This window comes from Hippichthys cyanospilos, chromosome 3 (assembly GCF_059441005.1).
Source record: "Hippichthys cyanospilos isolate Australia breed blue-spotted pipefish chromosome 3, RoL_Hcya_1.0, whole genome shotgun sequence".
Lineage (NCBI taxonomy): Eukaryota > Metazoa > Chordata > Actinopteri > Syngnathiformes > Syngnathidae > Hippichthys > Hippichthys cyanospilos.
Window position 1 is genome coordinate 16244143 of NC_142371.1, and position 18478 is coordinate 16262620.

The 18478-nt window shown below is 54.5% G+C and overlaps 2 protein-coding genes across 2 annotated transcripts; both read left to right on the forward strand.

Annotated features, from left to right (window-relative positions):
* Nucleotides 1-3083: 3083 nt before the first annotated feature.
* rbm8a (RNA binding motif protein 8A) lies at nt 3084-5852 on the forward strand. Its single transcript, XM_088411752.1, has 6 exons — nt 3084-3215; nt 4028-4087; nt 4159-4236; nt 4859-4995; nt 5385-5521; nt 5587-5852. Exons 1-6 carry the CDS (start codon nt 3113-3115, stop codon nt 5633-5635), a joined length of 564 nt encoding a protein of 187 aa, XP_088267878.1. The 5' UTR covers nt 3084-3112; the 3' UTR covers nt 5636-5852.
* A 493-nt stretch (nt 5853-6345) lies between these two features.
* Nucleotides 6346-18156, forward strand: otud7b (OTU deubiquitinase 7B). The gene is made up of 11 exons (XM_088409468.1): nt 6346-6534; nt 9510-9591; nt 10454-10651; nt 10918-11019; nt 11570-11697; nt 11998-12104; nt 12179-12306; nt 12633-12782; nt 12915-13029; nt 13599-13677; nt 14561-18156. Exons 1-11 carry the CDS (start codon nt 6508-6510, stop codon nt 15770-15772), a joined length of 2328 nt encoding a protein of 775 aa, XP_088265594.1. The 5' UTR covers nt 6346-6507; the 3' UTR covers nt 15773-18156.
* The last annotated feature ends 322 nt before the right edge of the window (nt 18157-18478 follow it).

Sequence of the window (18478 nt, forward strand, 5' to 3'; positions counted from 1 at the left end):
GCGCGGGCGGGTAACGGCTGAAGAGCATTCTTACTGTACACGCGTGTCTCTAAGCGCGTGAGGGAGGGCCGCGCCGACGGCGGGGCGGACCGCGCGACGGCCGGACCGCTTCCGACGAGACGCGGGGCGTAGGGGGTCGGCGGTGTCCGGACTCGGCGTAGACTCGGACAACGAGGGCGAGCGCCGCCGAGGGCGGCCGATTGCGCTCGGCGCGGCAGAGGCGACGCGTTTGGATGGAGCCGAAGGCTTTTCGGGACTCGGCCCCATTGGCGCGGGAGAGTCCTTTGCAAGCAAACGCGTGACGCAACTTCATCTCTCCGCCGTCGCGGCGGGCCCGGGCCTCCGCGAGATGTCCGGCGGCGGCGTGGAAGACTAGTGATTTTGTTGTTTTGTCTCGGAAAGGACAGCAAATCATTGTCTGCCGCGCCGCTAGCGTGGAGACTCCGGCGCTGCGCCTTCAAATCATCGGGGCGGCTTTTTCTTTTTTTTCCCGCACTTTTTCCCTTTCGGATCGATGCAAAGTGGAGCCCGCCTGACTATTGATCCCACGCTCGCGCTCGTTTCTGCTAATTGCTATTTTTTTCGCTCTCGTCTTTGTTTGCTTTCTGCAGGTGATCCGCCAGCTGTGTTTTTTTTTCTTTTTTTTTTTTCTTTTCTTTGCTTGGCGCGCGTGGAAAAAATGAAAGGCAAAGAATCCCCAAAATGAATCTTTTCTTCTCGTGGTCGTTGTTTCGTCGCTGTCGAGGTTGAGGGCGGAAAAAAAACCTTCAGAGAAAAGACCTTCGAGAGTCCTTTTTTTCACGATTATTCGCGTATTCTAGGTTTCTTTTTTGTAAGGCGAGACTGAGCCTCACGAACATTCAGAGTGAAACCGAAAACAAAACGAAATTAGCCCTTGCTAACAAACGCGTCACGAATGACTTCTGCTGAAATATGAATCGGCGTAGAGGCTAACGTTAGCTAGCGACCAGCGATGCAAAACGAACACGTTCGCGATCGTCCCATATGCTAATTAGCCCACCGCCATTCATATACAGTCAACGAAAACAATGTGTAGAACGCTATAAACCACAATACTTACCGCCATTGCGTTCGGAGGGGCAAGAAAGTAGTGAGACAAACGCAATGTCCAGCCGGAGGTGGGTAAGCTGCAGCGCGTTCTAGGTTTCCTAAGCACGGCCTATGTGCTAAGGTCACACGCGGCGACTTCCTGTTTGCGCCTTCAAAATAATGTAAAAGAAACGGAAGCTAACTACATAGAACAAACTTGCGTGTTTGGGGGCTCAACATGCGGGCAGGACAAATGCCACGTTGGGTATTATTTTCAAAAGCCGGATTGTCCCCCATACTGGAACAGTCGGACCCAACTTGTCGGGCCGCCTCTCGTTACCTGTCAAGTTAATGATGTATTTTTGTGAACACGCCTCTAATACCATGCCAAAAGGTGAATATTTTTCTCTTGACAAATATTTATTCAGAATTGTTTCTTTTGAGGACAGGTTTGACACTTTACAGTATGTTGAATATTTTTTGTGGACGCTTATGGATAATTAAGTCAACCATTCATTTTGTCAGCAGCTTTCTACTGTTATCACAAAAGATGGTGCCTTATGTGACGGATTTTTGGGGACAGATCTGATACTCTTTATGAATAAATGATTGACTTTTGTCAACAGATTTCTACTGAAAACCCAAAAGATGACACTTCATGTTTCATATTTTTTCCGTGGAAAAGTATTTCTTTTTCAAGACAGGTCTGCCACTTGATGTTGAGTTTTTTTCCGGGGCGAAAAAATCGTTTTATTCATAATGAACTCATTTCTTTTGGATAAAACAACTCTTCTATGATCCAAACGAGGACCCTTTGTATTGATGATTTTTTTTTGTGGACCGAAGTTTGATGGGTTCTAAAGTCGAATAAATCAGCATGGTTCAAGTCTCCTCCCAAAACACATGGCATATTTCACTGGGGATACATCACTGAAAAAGGTGGAAAACAGCTTGCATACGACACATTTGTTGGGGAGGTAATATTGGCTGGATCGCGTGCAGGACGCTGTATCGGTAAGCATACAGGTCAAGGTGTCGCTTTCGAGATTTTACTCCCGTTTTGGGAATTTCACTTTACGGAGGACGGTTAAATAACGGCGGGCGGATAGGTAGATGATACACGAAGATGAGACTTGCAGACGATACAAGCAACACAATAAGTCGAGTGATATTTAAATATCATAATAATTAATAATATACGTACAGGTGATAGGAATGACGTTGAGGTAACAACATGCGGCCGTTTGGGCCGTTGAAGGCCTGCTTGGCTACACTTCAATGTTTATATGGTCTAAGAGGACCTCTGGCGGCTAACGACGACGGCACAATAACGAACGTCGAATCCACCGATTCGCTTCGAAACTCAAAAGAACTGACGAACTGACTTCCTGGCCGTGCATGCGCGTATACAGTAAGTACACGAAAACAAAATCGTTTTTTTTTTTTTTTTTCACGTATGGTCTTTGTCGCACCAGCCGGAAGATAACGGTGTTACTAAATTACGGTCAGTGTAGGCACTCGTAGTTCCCCGAGTAGAAGATGCACTTTTATTTAAAAAACTAAAAAAAAAAAAAAAAGGCCAAATGTATGGCTGCGTCCTATAAACGGAAACTTCAAAAGATTTTTTTTTTTAATTCGACATCATTGGAGCAAGATCGATCTATCGTGTCCACTAATACAACTGTTTTGGAAGGATCTTTCTTTGGATCTCTCGTATGGTTGAATCACTTCCAACCTCGTTTTCAATTGATCACATAACATTTGGTTTCATACAAGAAAATGCAGATTCCTATGACTATCATCTTATGTATGGCAAAAAAAAAAAATCATTCGCTTTGATTTTTGTACGTTGTTTTGCCTTATTTGTTTGTTGTTTATCTGGTTAGTTGAAAACGTACGCAAGTTTTGTTTAATGAGAACATCTGTATACCGTTTCTTTAGAAATAATGCCGCGTTGACTTGTAAAACGTTGCCATTTCGTATACAGTATTAAACTGTTGCTGTGTTGAATCAAGTTTTTATTTGATTATTATTTAAGTCGGCGCCAAGGGCCCCGTCGCGCATGCGCATTGCCTCGCTCCGCCTCCTCTCACTCCCAGTCAACATGTCGGACATTCTGGAGCTTCACGAAGCGGGCGGCGAGGATTTTCCTATGGATGAGGATGGTAACGGAAAGCTTCTTGTTTGCGCTTCGCGTCGAGCGGAGACGGGTTTAACCGAAGAGCGCTGTGTCGCTACGGGGCGGCCAGGGCGCTAAAGAAGTAGAGAAAAACGAGGCGATGCGTGGCCGAGGGCCCCGGCTAAGTAGCTCAAATGCTAACGATGTTCTAGCACGGCGACGCCGGCTACGCGTTTTCCTTCATCGGCTCGACATAAAGGACGATACCCTTTTGAGCCTCGCGCAAGTCTGGTCGAAAACCGGTGGAGGGAACGCGTAGCGGTGGCCACATGAAGCTTCCCGATTGAGCAATGAACTTTTGCAGTCCGGTCGATCGGTTTGCACGTAGTTCCTAGCTTCGCGGTCCCTTCATTCGCTCTATGGCGCCATCAAGTGGTTCGCAAGCCAACAGCTTAGAATTTGACTTGGCTTGTCGTTGAAGAAAATGACACGAATGTGCTTGTTTTACTATATGAATAAAACACGAGTGATATAGAGATAATTATTTTTAGTTTGAAATAATACCTCTCGTACAGTTTTTTTTTAACCTTACCTAACTAGAAGCAATACAATGAAAGTGTTCGTTAACAGGTGAAGTCCTCCTTTGTCGCGCAGGTTACATCGCAACTATTGTTAACGGTCAAAAAACGATAGCGGTATCAACAGCAACCTGAAAGGCGATCGCTAGCGCGGTTTGCGGCCATTTTATATTTGCGGTGCCCGCCATCAAAGCGGTTCCAGAAACGGTCCGGTCGGCCAGCGAGGCTTCACCCGCCGTCATTTGCGGGTCTTGCCAATCTGCTGCTCTTGGGTCACCAGAAAGCATCCACAAGCTGAAGGAGAAAGCCAAGACGAGGAAAGGACGAGGTTTCGGCTCCGGTGAGTTTGGAGCGGCGCCGGGTTGAACTGAGCGCTTTTGCTCTTTCTGACGACGTTGCCCGTCTCGCTAGATGAAGGCGCCAGGTCCCGCATGAAAGAAGATTATGACACGGTGGAGCAGGATGGGGATGAGCCTGGCCCTCAGAGATGTGAGTGCCGCCGCCGCCTTAGAGCGTATAAAACACATCTTCCCGGGGATGTGATAAGGACCTCGTCTACACGTACCCAAACCTGCATAATTGTCCCTTCTTTCGATGCGTCTTTGGATTCGTTTACAAGTTCGCCAAGCCACAAGGCGACAGTGGAGGTTTGTTTTACAACTCTGAGCATTCAGGGATGCGTTTCAAGTGACCAATGAATGCAGACCAAATTTGCATGTTTTCTCTGTTCGGCTCTTGGCCGGGAAATGCCAGATAATTTTTTAATTCCCTAATTAAAGAAATTAAAGACTAGTAAATTCAACCTCAGCAAAACTTTGTTTCACTTGGAGTGTATGTGACGGATGAAATTGAGACAAATGTCATTGAAAGCGTCTTCTATATTTGTAGAGCACGCAGTTATAAATGGGAGTGACATCCCCCATTGCGGTCATGTAAAGCACGATAACGCCATCCGGTGGACATGGTTGTTGATTGCACCCTCGTCCCCTGTATTAAACATGACGGTGTATTATACCCTAGGGTTAAACCCCTTAGCTGGCTTTGTTTTAAAGCTGGCCCATTGTTGGAAACGGTGAAAAATATGACACGCATCCCTTATTTTGTGCGTTAGCCGTGGAGGGTTGGATCCTGTTTGTGACGGGCGTGCACGAGGAAGCCACAGAGGACGACATCCACGTCAAGTTCTCCGAGTTCGGCGAGATCAAGAACATGCACCTCAACCTGGACCGCAGGACGGGATACCTCAAGGTGAGACCGATGTCGATTTCAAAAGTCCACACCGGGGGGTTCTCGCACCCCTACTTCGGTTTTGGGATTTTTGAGGGATTTTTCTCTTGAGTGCTTCCATCCAAGCACAAGGTGGCGCCATTGCTATTGCGTAAACTCCCGACGTGGCCTCTGACGCTTGGACGATTCAATTGGCCGCGAAGGAACGTCACTCGTCTGTTTCCCGCTCCCCTTCCAAGATATACGTTCTTTACTTCTGTGTGTTACACGCCGGCGGCTGCAAGCGTTACACCGAGACCGACTCGAACTGAAAATATTTACGTAACGGTGACTTTCAAAATCACCAAATATTGCCATTCCGATTATCTACTAATCGCTTATTTAGGATTTTTCACCCCCCCGCCCCCCAGGGTTACATGCTGGTGGAGTACGAGACGTATAAAGAGGCTCAGGCGGCCATGGAGGGCCTGAACGGGCAGGACATGATGGGCCAGCCCATCAGCGTGGACTGGGCCTTTGTCCGCGGACCCCCCAAGAGCAGGCGCAGGTGAGTCGGGCCCGCCCGCGCAAACACGCCGGGCCATCTGGCTAATCCGCGCGCGCCATCTTTAGGACCGGCGGGCGGCGACGCAGCAGGAGTCCCGACAGGCGGCGGCGTTAAACAAGGAAATTGGACCGTGCCAATTTCGCTTTTGGTTTTGTTCGCCACTTGCGGTTTAAGCAGCTATTTGGAGCGCGGATGTTTTTGTCCGACTCGCTCACTGGAGGTTAAAAAGCTCCGGCGTCTCAGTTTCCTGTTCTAGTATTGTCAACGTTTTTGTTTTGGTTGTGTTTTATATGACATTGACGAAACATTAAAGTTTTTAAAAGCTCAAAAAGTGTTGTCGCATTGACTGCTTGGGTAGAAATTTGTGTGGAATATTTTCAATGTGGGTTTTAACTTGTTTATCGTTTGTTGGAGCATTAACATTTAGTTATTTTTTAGTCCTCCCCTTTTTCATTCTTTGTTTTATGCGTAGAATACGTTTTCACATTTGATTATTTTTTTATAAATCTGCTTATAACGGGGCGAAGAGTTGACTCGCGTTGAGCTCAATTACATAACGGTGACGTCGATTTTGCATCATCTTGGATGACCTCATCACCCGTCGCGACACACCTGTCACTCTCCCCGCAGGAACGCGCTCATAGGCTGACCCCTTTTGAGCTGCGCGCCAATGAGCAGGCGCTTGTTCGCCCATTGCTCGCCCCCGTTGGTCGAGCGCGAAGTCCGTCAAAAGGCTAATCGCTCGGCCACTGGGTCGTATCGGTGTCACCGGAAGACGGCGTCGTCTCCGATTGGCCGTCCTCCGTTGTGGGCGGGCTCTCGGAGTCGCTCGACGTTGTTGTTGTGAGTGGAGTGGAAATTACTTTGTGGCTGATGGTCCGGCTCGGGGATCGGGGATTTGACGCTCCGTTGCGCCACGGGAAGATGGCCCAAAGTTAACCGCTGTCCAGTTTCACCGAGTGCGGCGAGGTAGGAGGACGGGAAGGATGAAAACATCTGCGGGGCTGCTCAAGGTAAGGAGCGATTCGGCGGAGCGATGGCTCCTGCGGCTAACAGCTAACGCTAGCTGCCGATTAGCCTCGGCTGTTTCTAGGAGCCGCCAAAGCGACCGCGGGGAAAAGTATCGACTGTTATCAAGTGTAACTGGCGTGGCGCAGCGGCGGAACGCCTCTACTTTTTCTGCGTGCGAGCGACGTTCCTTCCCGAACGCCGCGTTGGAGCATACGAGCCGCGCTCCGCTTTCAAAGTGCCCGCGACCCGAACCCGAGTGGACTGCCGAGACTGGGATGGGATGGACGGGACGGGACGGGACGGGACGTTGGCTCGCCACGCGGGCGGGGGGGACGTATTCCGGAACGAACTCACTTGTCGGCGGCTTCCGCCTTTTGCCTCCAGGCGATGAAACAAGCGCGCCTCCGCGGCTTGTCAAGGCCCCCCGTCGCGCCCTTCAATTATCGACGAGTTGCTTTCGAGGACCCGCTGGGGTGCCGGCGGAGCAGAATTGGACCCGAAGTCCTAGGACCGTCAACGGTCAAGAAGCGGTTACGTACTCGGGTTTATCGAGAGGAAACAAAACCCCTCAAGTGGGCCACCGCGACGACGTTTCATTTAGGGGGCCGGAACGGTCCGAGGATCACCCCAAGGCAATGAGCAACAAGAGAGAGTCTTGTCGGTGCTCCCGCCGAAGCTCCCCCGAGATCTTTCAAAGCGAAACGCGAGGAGTTGAATTCGTTCGACAATGCTCTGCCCTTGTTTTGCGCCTCAATACAGAGATGGGATGCGGCTGATGTCCGATGTAGGTGCAGATATTTTAAGGTCCCTTATTAATCTGGTTTGACTACCCCGAGAAGTAGTACCCTCATTCCCCAAGTGCAATGCAAAGCGCAGAATAAGAGTTTTCCTTTTTAGGTAAAGGATGGGATCCAATGTTCCATAGGGTACCGCTAATGTCTGCGCAGTCATACAGCTCCATATTCTGTCAGCCTAGAAAGATGCGCCGAAACGCTGCACCCGGGCAGGCGCTCTGGGCGCATCCTTTGAATTTTCCGCGGGCGGCCCTCAGAGGAGCAAGTTTGGTCCCCCCCGCGCGAAGGCCTGCGAGTGGTAAGAGGTCAGGTCCAATTTGCCAAAATTGCTCCGAATGGACAAACTGACTCATGGGACGCTTCCGTTAGTCATCAGGTGGTGGACTTTCCGCAGCGCGTCCCGTAATTAGCACGCGTCAAACCGGTTGTTTGAGCTGACAACGAGGCGTGGCGCCCGCATAGCTTCGCGGCTGGGCGTGCGGCACCAGCCGGCATACGCCTCGCCGGCCTCGCCCCGCGCGCCGAGGCTTCGCTCCACTCCACCGGCGCGATCCGCCTTCCGCTGCGTTGGGACGTTCGTCGACAAATCCGCGACTGGTCGATTACTGCTTGCGACCTGTACGTTCGTTTTCATCAATTTCTTTCGCTTTTCTGCACTGTCAAGTTAATAAAGCAAACGTGTTTTCATCCGGATTCTTAACATAATCATCAGTTACACTTCTAATGTAGAGGGTGGCCGAGCTTGACTGTTTTTTTTTATATGGTCGGGAGTGCAAAGTACCAACGGGCGGGGGCTGGAATTGAAAAGTAGGGCCCGAGCCATGCAAAGGCAGACTCGTCGATGAATTTGATGGCCCTTCGAAAGTGGCGAGCAATCATCGGCCAAACGGCTTGGAAAGCCATGACGGTATTTGAACTTTTTTTTTTTTTAGGTACCGTATTTTCCGCACTATAAGCCGCGCCTTCAACGAAGGGCCTGTTTTAAAAACGTTTTTCATACATAAGGCGTGTAGAACGGAAGCTTTTGGGAGAACTGCGCCCAAATGATCCCCGACCGGAAGCCACTTGCAGTCAAGCGCCAAAGCCGCAACCGAGAGCCTACGGGAACTTTTCATGAGTTCAAAACGGCGCGATTGCGCCGGTAAAGGAAAACGAATTGATTGGGCTGATCGAACGATTGCGGGGAGGAAGAAAACGAGCGTTTGATTGTTTCTGCCGAACGCACGCACGCACGCACGGACGGACGATTGCGGCGCTGTTTTGTCTTTGTTCCCGACATTTGGGTTCATTCAGCGGGGAGAGAGAGACATGTCTGCTCATCTCCTCCCGATTGTTTCCGCTGGACTTTTGTTACCTTTTGCTGTGGCGGGCCCATGCCAAAGAAGAGCTTGTTTTGCTTCCTTAATGAGCCTGCGACTTGCGCGGCCGGTCGGAGGCGGCCACGGAATTGCGGCTATGCGCTCACGCGGCAATTAGATGTTCACTTCACCTGCACAAATTGTCCCGGCCCCACCAAGAGCTTTTCTCTTGTTTTTTTTCCATTCAACGTGACGATCGGACAGAGGCCCGATCGTCCCGCGTCTGGAAAAACCGAGCACGTCCGCCAGCTTGCTAGCGGGTCACCCTTTGACTTTTTCACTTTTTCCCCACTATTTTTAACAGAGAAGGAAAAACGGCACCGCGTATGAGCGGCGTCCGCAACGAATCCGTTTTCCGACGGGACCTTTGCCGGACCCGATGGATGTCGGTTCCGTTTCTGAAGGGTCAATTCAAACGCAGCGCACCGCTTGACTTTCAAGAAGGTGAAATGAACCCCCGGGTGTCCGGGGATTTTTCACCGGCCGACTTTCAAAGGCTCCTAACGTCGTCAAATATCAATATAGAACTTCTCTCGGCCTTCTCGAAAGGTTCACTGGCATCAACCCTCCATACGTCCATACGTTCATATTTGTTTCTTTGACATTGAACTGACATGACACGCGCCGAAGGCTCAGCTCGCTACCGGCGGTCGTTGTGACGTTTGGAAGCCGGGCCGCGCGCGCCCGTACGGGTGGTACGCGCCGCCCCATTTCAAGAAGCGGCGCCTCTGTTGCCGTAACGCGATTTGCAGCTTAGGGGGCGCAGCGAGCTCGACTCTTCAACTTTGACCCGACGACCCCAACCCGATGTCCTCCTCCTCCCAGGAGAGAACGCACCCGCCCCCGGAAAAAGAGATGGCCCGGCTCGGACGGCCCGTGACGCGGAGACAGGACGATGTCAGCCAAGGTGAGGACGTCCCCAAAAGTGGCCGCTGAACCCCGCGGGCGACAGACAGTACGGGAGCTACGTAGGTAGACTATAAGAGAAGACATTTTTGGATTTGAGCCGCACCCAGGAAAAATCAGAGCCAAAGTCGATTCTTATGCACGGGAGCATTAGCCGCAGATATTGATGCAGAAAGATGCTACGTGAAGGTTTGTTTTTTCAAACTACCTGCTCAGAGCCACATCATGCCTTCGACACAGAGTGAGTGAGTGAGTGAGTGAGTGAGTGAGTGAGTGAGCCTATCTACAAGTTGGAGCAGCACCGGCATGTTTTCAACATCAAACGGACACACTGGCATTGTTCGAATACTGCACCCACACAACGCTACCGTGCTTTCGTAGCGCTGACCAGCGGAGCGGGCCGTGCGCGCCCCCTGCTTGCAAATAAAATAGTTCAAAGCCAAAATCCCTACTTTGATGGCGTCTTCTTTTGTTTACCGGGACGTAGCCCCTCCGGTGAGCAGTCCAAAAATAAAACTGCAAATAAGCCTCACCTGTCTCTAGACCGCGGGGTTCAAAGGATGAGAAAAAAGTAGCGGCTGATTATTGGAAGGAGACCAGGCCTCTGGCTTTTGCAGACTTTCAAGCAGCTTGGGGTTGTGTTGCCACTCCCACTCTTAACGGTGACGGGAAAAAAAAAGACAAAGGCGGAAGCTGTCGTGCGAGCCACGACAGATGGAGCAGTTAGCGTGCGCAAATTTTGAAGCTCCCGTCGGTTGTCCCGCGTCCGTCTCAATTGGTCCTTCGGGCAGAGCCGAGCGCTCGGCCCCGCGCCGCTCGGCCCGGCCCGGCCCACCTTCAACACGCACAAATTGTTCCCGCAGCTGAACCGTTTCGGCAGGGCAGGGGGGCCCCGGCCCGCGACGCCTCGCCCGAGCCGGCGGGGGGCGGCGACGAGCAACTGCTGAACACGCCCGAGTCCACCTTCCAGCTGCCCGACCTCAGCATGTACCAGGACGACTTCCAGGTCAGCGAGAGGGACCTGATCGAGAAGTCCATGATGGTGGCCCTGGAGCACGCCGGTAAGCCGTTTTTTTTCATCTGGCGTACAAGGATTAACGTCGTGGATGGAACTGACACACGTGGTTGGGCGGTTGTTTTCTTCCGAACCGTCTCCAGAGCGGTCTCAAATTGGCTCCGGTTTTTTGCTTTCAAATTGGCTGATTTTTAGTCTTTGTGGCGCAACGGTGACTTGGACCGGCGAAGCCCCGGCGCGATCCGGTCCGCTGGGAAACGTGGCGCCTCGCGCTCTTAACGTTGCCCGTCAAGCTGCGGCCTTTGTGCGCAGGGCGCCTGAACTGGTGGACCAAAGTGGTCCCCAACTGTCAGAGTCTGCTGCCCCTGACGACCACCGGAGACGGGAACTGCCTTTTGCACGCCGCCTCGCTCGGTCAGTGGCGCCCCGCCTTTCCCTACGCTGCGTGCTTGCGAAGCCTTGAGATACGGCTTTTACAAAGTACAATATTCCGGTGCGGTTCCTTTAGGGCGCAGGTGTCAAAGTGGAGGCCAGAGCCGCCACGCCAAATTCTGATTGGACTTCAAGCTTCCGGCTCAAATAGCGAACTTCCAAATTGTCAAAAAAAACAAAACATTTTTTTTTTGTTCCCAATCTGATTTTGGAACAGTTTTTATCGGCCTCTGATTTCACAACTAGCTAAGTGTGTGACACACACACTTGAAACTTATTCCGACCCTCTGACAGAAACTACAAGTACCACAAAAGTTTGACACCCCTGCTTGAGGGTGAAAACAAACATTTTGAGCACTTTTTATCTAATATCATTTGCAGTCCTTTCAATGGGGGATGTCTGATCCCAGAGGGTTTAGGATTTCCCGCCGACTCGACGACTGTTTCAAGGACACTAACTAACTGTCGGCCGTAAGCAATCGTATGAAGGAGGCTTTTTTTTTCTCCCCATTTTTGCCGGGGCCGGGCGCAGGCATGTGGGGCTGTCACGACCGCGACCTGTCGCTGCGCAAGGCCCTGCACCAGCAGATGGTCGACGGCCGAGAGCGGGAGGCCCTCAGGCGCCGCTGGAGGTGGCAGCTGACCCAGCAGAACAAAGAGGTCCGTACGTACGCGGCCCGCCAAAGGCGAGAAAACGCCGGGCCAAAAGTCAGCAAAAAGGACAGGCGGTCATCGGCAATAAGGGTGACTACGGCGGGCAAACGTCGGTCGCGTTTACGGATCGCTCGATTCGCGTAACTTTCTACGTACTGCGCGTAAAAAAAACAACATGCCTGAAATAGCTGGCCACTTGATCTGGAAAAGCAGATCCGGTGGCAAACAAAAATGAAAAAACCGAGCCGACGGCGCAGGGAGCTTCGACGGCGAGCCGTGCCGTCATGGTGCGCGCCTCCTTTGCAGTCGGGCCTGGTCTACAGCGAGGAGGAGTGGCAAAAGGAGTGGGCGGAGCTCCTCAAACTGGCCTCCAGCGAGCCCCGCGTCAACTACGGCAACCACGCCAACAACAGGTGAGCCCCGGGACGCCCGTCCGTCCGTCCTTCCGTCCCGGGCCCGGCTGACGCCCCGCCCCCCCGACCTCCAGGGCGGAGTCCTCGGACGAGCCCGTCTACGAGAGCCTGGAGGAGTTCCACGTCTTCGTCCTGGCCCACGTCCTCAAGCGGCCCATCGTGGTGGTGGCCGACACCGTGCTCAGGGACTCGGGGGGAGAAGGTGAGATGCTGGGAAAAATTGGCAAAGGCCATCTAAAGCGCCGTGGCGGCAATCCCTCAGGGGGTGCCTTTCCAGTCCCCGAGTGTAACTGAAAGGCTTCGTTTCATGCGCAAGAGGACTAGTAGCCCTGCCACGGAAACGTGTTGTGGAAAATGGCGCGCAGAAAGCGGAAGCGCGCAGAAAGCGGAAGCGCGAAAAAGCAGAAGCGCGCCGTCGCGTCCCCGTCCGGATCGCGCGCCGCCGCGCTCCGAGCCGTAAGATGATCGGATGGGGTGCGAGTCGGCGCGGTGAAGTGAAGCCCTCCCTCGCGCTTTGTCTCGCCGCAGCCTTCGCCCCCATCCCGTTCGGCGGCGTCTTCCTGCCCCTGGAGGTGGCGCCCGGCGCGTGCCACCGCTCCCCGCTGGTGCTGGCCTACGACCAGGCTCACTTCTCGGCGCTGGTGCCCATGGAGCAGAAGGACGGCGCGGCCGAGCAAGGTGCGCCCTCTTTTTTTTTTTTTTGACAAAAGGGCACAAATAAAGAGTACAAGTTAAACAAAAAAAAAAGTCGAGATCCCTGAAAAGAGCCAAGGAAGAAAGTGTTTGTGTTGCCGATTTGCCGATTCGCAGTGGTGATCCCGCTCACGGACTCGGAGCACAAAATGCTCCCTCTGCACTTCGCCGTGGATCCCGGCAGCGAGTGGGAGTGGGGCAAGGACGACCGCGACAACGCCAAGCTCGGCAGGTGCCTCGCCGTCAGCGTCGTCGTCCTCCGCCGCCTCGGCTCGCGTTCGCTCATCCCCGCGGGGGGGTGGTATCGCATCAAAGATGTCGTCCGTGTCTCGTGTCGTTCGCCGATGGGAAAAATCCCGCTTTATTCCTAATGTCCTCATACCATTTCGCCGCTCTTTTTCAAAACGCCGCCACCGAGCGTCGATTGCAAAAATGACAGCGTCGAAGCCAGGCCGGAGGCTTCCCGGGTGTCCTCGCACCCTGTGGCGATTGAGCCCCGTCTCCGGATTTGCGACGCTCGTCGAACGTCGCTCGTCGCGCGTAGTTAATCCGACTCGCGACTCCTTGCCGCGGTGCCGAAAAGCCAAAGAGTGGATAGATGCGGCGGCGTCCGTTTTTACCGGCTTCTGAAGGTGGAGAGGAGAACTTTGTTTTTTTTCCCTCTGATTAAAATAAATAAATAAATAAAGCCTTCGCTCGAAGTCGCCGGCAGCGCTCGCCATTTTCAAAGCGTTGATTTTCACTCGACTTGAACGCGAGCGAGCGAAGTCGGAACGTAACGAGGCCTTTTCTTCTCGTCAGCGTGACCCTGTCGTTGGAGGCCAAGCTCCAGATGCTGCACGGCTACATGACGGTGGAGTGGCTGCGGCTGCCCTGCGAGGTGAGCGCCCGCCAACCGCAACCCCCGCGTGGCCGCGCCGGCGCCAAACGAGCCCCGAAACCCACCGATAAGGCGGAGAAGCGCGACGCGATAGCAACGGCCAATAATCGGGAATGTCGCCCGACCCGTTTGGGCCCTCCTTATCGGCGCGCCTCGGGCAGAACAATCGTCTTTTGAAACCATCTTAGAAAACAGAAGACAGTGGCTGGTTTTTGCCAGTCGGCGGGGAAAACGAGACCAAAAGCCGACTTCGGGGCCGTCCGGGCCGTCGGCTTTATTGGGGTCGGTCGACGTTGCCGTCCCGCGCCGGATCGGGCGTCATTTGCAGGGCCGTCAATAACGTCACCGGCGATGGCCACGTTTTGCCGTCGGGCCTTTTGTTGTCCCGGTTTCGTAGCGCTCTCGGAAGGCTCGCCCGTTGGCGGGATTTGCTTGGTGCCGTAAAGTGCTCTCGTGAGAGGCCGCTTTGGTCGGACCCGATTGAACCTTCGCTCGACGCCCGTTCTCGAACGCCCTCTGACGTCATCGACTCGCGGGTCGCTGTCGCTTTTGGCCGCGGCAAAGTTAGTCGAACCTGAGGCAAAAAGCTTCATTCGACAGATAGTTGTCTTGACGCTCACAATAAAGCGCAAATTAGTACGTGCCGTATATCGGGTCACCGACTCCAATCCCCCAGGGCGTTTTGTCGGCGTCGCGCAACCCTCCTCCGCTGCGCCCGAGTCAAATGACGGCGATGGTCACGGCGCTCCCGCAGAGCTTCCCGAGGGGCTCGTCACTTGAAGGGGGCGCGGCGGAGGAGGGCGGCGGCGAAAAAGTGCCGGAGGGGAGGGAGCCGGGTCGGCGACCCCGCGCTAATGAAGCGTACCCGGGTCTGTCCTTTCAGCAAGCGCCCCTGGCCCAGCCCGAGTCGCCCACGGCGTCGGCCGGGGACGACGCCCGCACGCCCCCCGACTCGTGCGAGTCGGACAAGGAGTCCGTCAGCAGCGGCTCCAACGGCGAACCCGCGGCCCCCGGCGGCGGCGGCGGCGGGGCCCCGGCCAAGAACGGCTCGTCGGCGTCGTCCGACGGAGGCGGCCCGAAGGACGGGGCCAAGAAGGAGAAGGACAAGAAGCGGGCCGAGTCGGTGGCCAACAAGCTGGGCAGTTTTGGCAAGACGCTGGGCAGCAAGCTCAAGCGCAACGTGGGCGGCCTCATGGCCGCCAAGAAGGAGCACGCCGGCAAAAAGAAGGGCTCGCACTCGGACGACAAGGACGGCTCGCCTCCTTCGCGCCGCGCCTCCCAGGACTCCGCTTGCAAGGGCTCGCCCTCCTCGGGCGGCGAGCGGCTCGACGGCGCCGAGGGCGAGGCCTCCAAGTACGGCGCCGACGTCAAGGTCAGCCTGAGCAACATCAAGGCGGCCATGCACGGCGAGCGCAGGTTCGTCTTCGCCGGCGTGCTGACCACCGACGACCGCCACCCGCTGCGCAAGCAGAGGATCCAGCGCTACCTCACCGAGGTGGAGGAACGCTCCCGGGCCGAGCAGGAGCAGCGGCGCGAGGCCGAGCGCAAGGCCGCCGCCGCCGCCGCCGCCTCGCCCCCCAAAAACGGGCCCGCCGAGCCGGCCGACCGCCCCCCGCTGTCTTCGGACTACCAGCGGACCTCGCTCCTGAGCCCGTCCATGTACTCCGGCGTGGTGCCCATCCCGCGGCCCTCCCTGACGGGGCCCGGGCTCGGGCCCGCGCCCGCACCTTTCCTCAACGCGCACTGCGCCGACGCTCGCCGCCAGTTGGCGGGCGGCGCGCCGGCCGCCTCCTACCCGTCATACATCACCCTGCGCAGGCCCTGCGCCGCGCCTCAAGGGGGCGCATCCGCCGCCGACCCTCACGCGGCGCACCCGCCCCGACTCGTCACGCCGGACTATTTGTGCCCCCCCGACGGCGCGCTCCCGCCGACGCGCCACTACTCCCTGGGCAGCGCGGGCGCGCTACCCGGCCTGACGTCCGGCCACTGTCGGACGCCCGACTGCGTCTACTACGGGCTCCCCGAGACGGGCCACTACTGCTCCTCCTGCTACCGCCGTAACAAGGGCGCGGAGCCCCCCGTCCAGAGGTTCTGACCCGGGGTGGCCCCTTTCGCTTGCTTCCCTTTTTTTGCCGCGGCTCCTACGCGGGCGCGAGACGGTACGGAAGCCCGCCTTTGCTCGGGGCCGGGTCATCCCACCCGACCGGCCCCGAGCCCCGTCGCCTCCCGGCGGAGAGAATGTAAACCAAAGCGAGCGACGGCGGGCCCTCTCCGTAAGCCGGCCCTTTTAAATATGCAATCGGTGCACTGGATCGTCGCCGGCGAAGACAAAGAGCGTGCTACTACCTTTCGCTAAGAAGGCTCGGTGGAAATGCGCTAGCTGACAAGTAGACTCGGTCGTAGGTCGCGCCATGATGAGCCTCAGCGAAGATATCGCGCCCCATGAAAATGTCAGCTTTTTTTGGAACCATTCGGGTTCGCGAAGAACACAGTCGAATCGTAGCCGCTCGCCCAAGGGGGGTGGCGGGGTTAGGTTAGGGTTAGGGTTAACCCCTCGGCGCTTACCCACGGGTTGAACGCTCCCCTCCCGGCCTCGGTGTGGACCGTCTCCGGTCTTCAAAGTCCTCCGCCCGCGTCCCCGAAGTCCCAAGGCTCGACGGAGGTCCGTAGTCGCTCTCCCCGGTGCGGCCGCCCACGGGAGTCGCTCCCCCAAGTTTTCCGTAACGGCCCAACGTCCGAAGGCGTAGCGCTCGGCCCCGCCCCGAGCCCGCCGCCCCCCTGACCCCGACCCTCGCCGGCTTTATGGAGAAAGCTCCGGAAGCGCCTCGGCCGTTTTCCCAAACAACTTGTGGTGATGGGAAGATGAAGCCCCGCGAAGCATCTTGATACCTATTTTGCTCCTCTACGTGGCACCGTCGCTTTAAAGACGCGATGGAAATGAATGGATCGCGCCAGGCTTCGTTTTTAAACCGTTAGAGAAACCGTTAAAGAGGAGGAAAGCGAATCGCGCGCGTGCGCCGCGAGGCTTCGTTTTCCCATCGCATTTTTCGCCGGCGAGCCCCCTCGGAGACCGGGGCCCTCCCGCCGGCGGCGGTCGTCCGAGCGAAACGAGAAGGTCTGAAACGTGTAGCTCCGCTCTTGTTAGGGTGCGACCCGCTTCCGTTCTTTCACGAGTGCGCCCAAAGGTCTTCACGGTGACGACAAAGAGCATCTTGGACCTTTAAGTCGCGTGTCAAATACGTGCTCAGAAGGCTCAGTATGCCAAAAGGTCGAGAGGACAAGTGGACTGCCTCCTTTCTTTCTTTCTTTCTTTCTTTCTTTCTTTCTCTCTTTCTTTCTCTCTTTCTTTCTTTCTTTCTTTCTTTCTCAAGCACAAAAAGCTGAGGCTGGTATGCTGGTCACTGCCAGGCCTGGCGGGGGCGGGGGCGGGGGCGGGGCGCCGTTTGCAAAGAGACGGACGCCTACTGAAAATATTGGCCGTGCGTTTTCACAAAAGCAGGCCTATGCCGGAGAGATGATTCGGACGGATCGGCCGGCGGCTTTATGAGTTTTTCGCGGGTGTCCGTTTTGGGATTTGGACAAAAAGCACCTCCCCGAGGTCCCGGCCCATTCGCCTCGCGGACAACCGCTCCGAGTTCGAAGCGCAGCGAAGCGGATGAAAAGAAGCCATTAGCGGACCGCGCTCACATCGGACGACGAATGTGTGGAAACTCGGCAATGCGGCCGAGTATTTAGTATATGTCGTTTCAATCGGAACTTCGTGTACGGTTAGACGAGCCCGATAGCTCGGTTTTCATTCTGCTTTTGTGAAAACGCATCGCATTTATTTCTTCCAAAAACATTCCCGAGAAATTGTATGGAATTGAATACAACTGTGCAAAAATGCAAATCCTGTTTTTGAAAATAGATGTCACGTGATGGGAAAAGTGACGGCTGTTTTTTTTTTTTTTTTTTTCTTGGGGGCTAACGCGATGTACCGAAGCAGAGCTCGTCTCGTTATTTTTGTACGTGATTGTAAAAAGTGGCCAATGTGTCTGGTCCGATCCGAGCGCACTAAACCCAGTTGGACACATCTTCCTTAACAGGTGTCCTTAAGATGTTTTTTTTGTTTTTTTCCCCCAGACCTTGGTCTTTCCGTTTTGCTGTTTAGTTTTCTAACAGCGCCTCAAAAGCAAAACGGCGGAGAGTTGTTTTATGTTTCTACTGCAGAATGGGCAAAGCGCGTGGGACTTTGTCGAACCGAACGCCTGCATTCCTTTCAAAATTGTCGAGTTGGTTTTCCTCTTGAACTTTATGGTTTTGGGAGCTTGCACGAGAGCCCGACAGCCGCCCGGTGTGTAATGTGGACAGAAAGAGCGTCACATTTGATTGGAATGATTTTGATGAGGTTGTTTTGATTGGCATTTCTTTTTTTTTTCTTTTTGTGGGGGGTTGGGGGGTTCTTTTGCACCGTTTGAATAAATTCTCCTTGTACTTGAAGGGCGTCTTTGGCTTGCAGGTGTACAGCGGCGCGTCAACCCTGGAAACGGGAGGGCTCCCTCTAGTGGTATGAAAAAGAATCACTCCCATTTTCAAACAAAGTTTGACTTTTGTCAAAATACGTTTGTTCTTCAGGCTTCGCTTATTCAAGGCCAGCTTTGGCATTTGTGCAGTGATGCAACAGTTAATCAATCCATCAACGACTAGCGGATGCCCCCAGGTTAAAGGATTTGTTTCTGCCATGTGAAGGGTAATTGTGATCAAATAAGGATTGGCATCTTTTTTTTAGGCACGCTGATGCAATTCCAGGGTGTCAAACTCG

Coding starts and splice junctions, on each gene's coding strand:
- rbm8a (XM_088411752.1), top strand. CDS start 3,113: ATGCGCATTGCCTCGCTCCGCCTCCTCTCACTCCCAGTCAACATGTCG. Junction 3,216..4,027: donor TTTTCCTATGGATGAGGATG/GTAACGGAAAGC, acceptor TTGGGTCACCAG/AAAGCATCCACAAGCTGAAG. Junction 4,996..5,384: donor GCAGGACGGGATACCTCAAG/GTGAGACCGATG, acceptor CCCGCCCCCCAG/GGTTACATGCTGGTGGAGTA.
- otud7b (XM_088409468.1), top strand. CDS start 6,508: ATGAAAACATCTGCGGGGCTGCTCAAG. Junction 6,535..9,509: donor CATCTGCGGGGCTGCTCAAG/GTAAGGAGCGAT, acceptor TCCTCCTCCCAG/GAGAGAACGCACCCGCCCCC. Junction 9,592..10,453: donor ACAGGACGATGTCAGCCAAG/GTGAGGACGTCC, acceptor TTGTTCCCGCAG/CTGAACCGTTTCGGCAGGGC.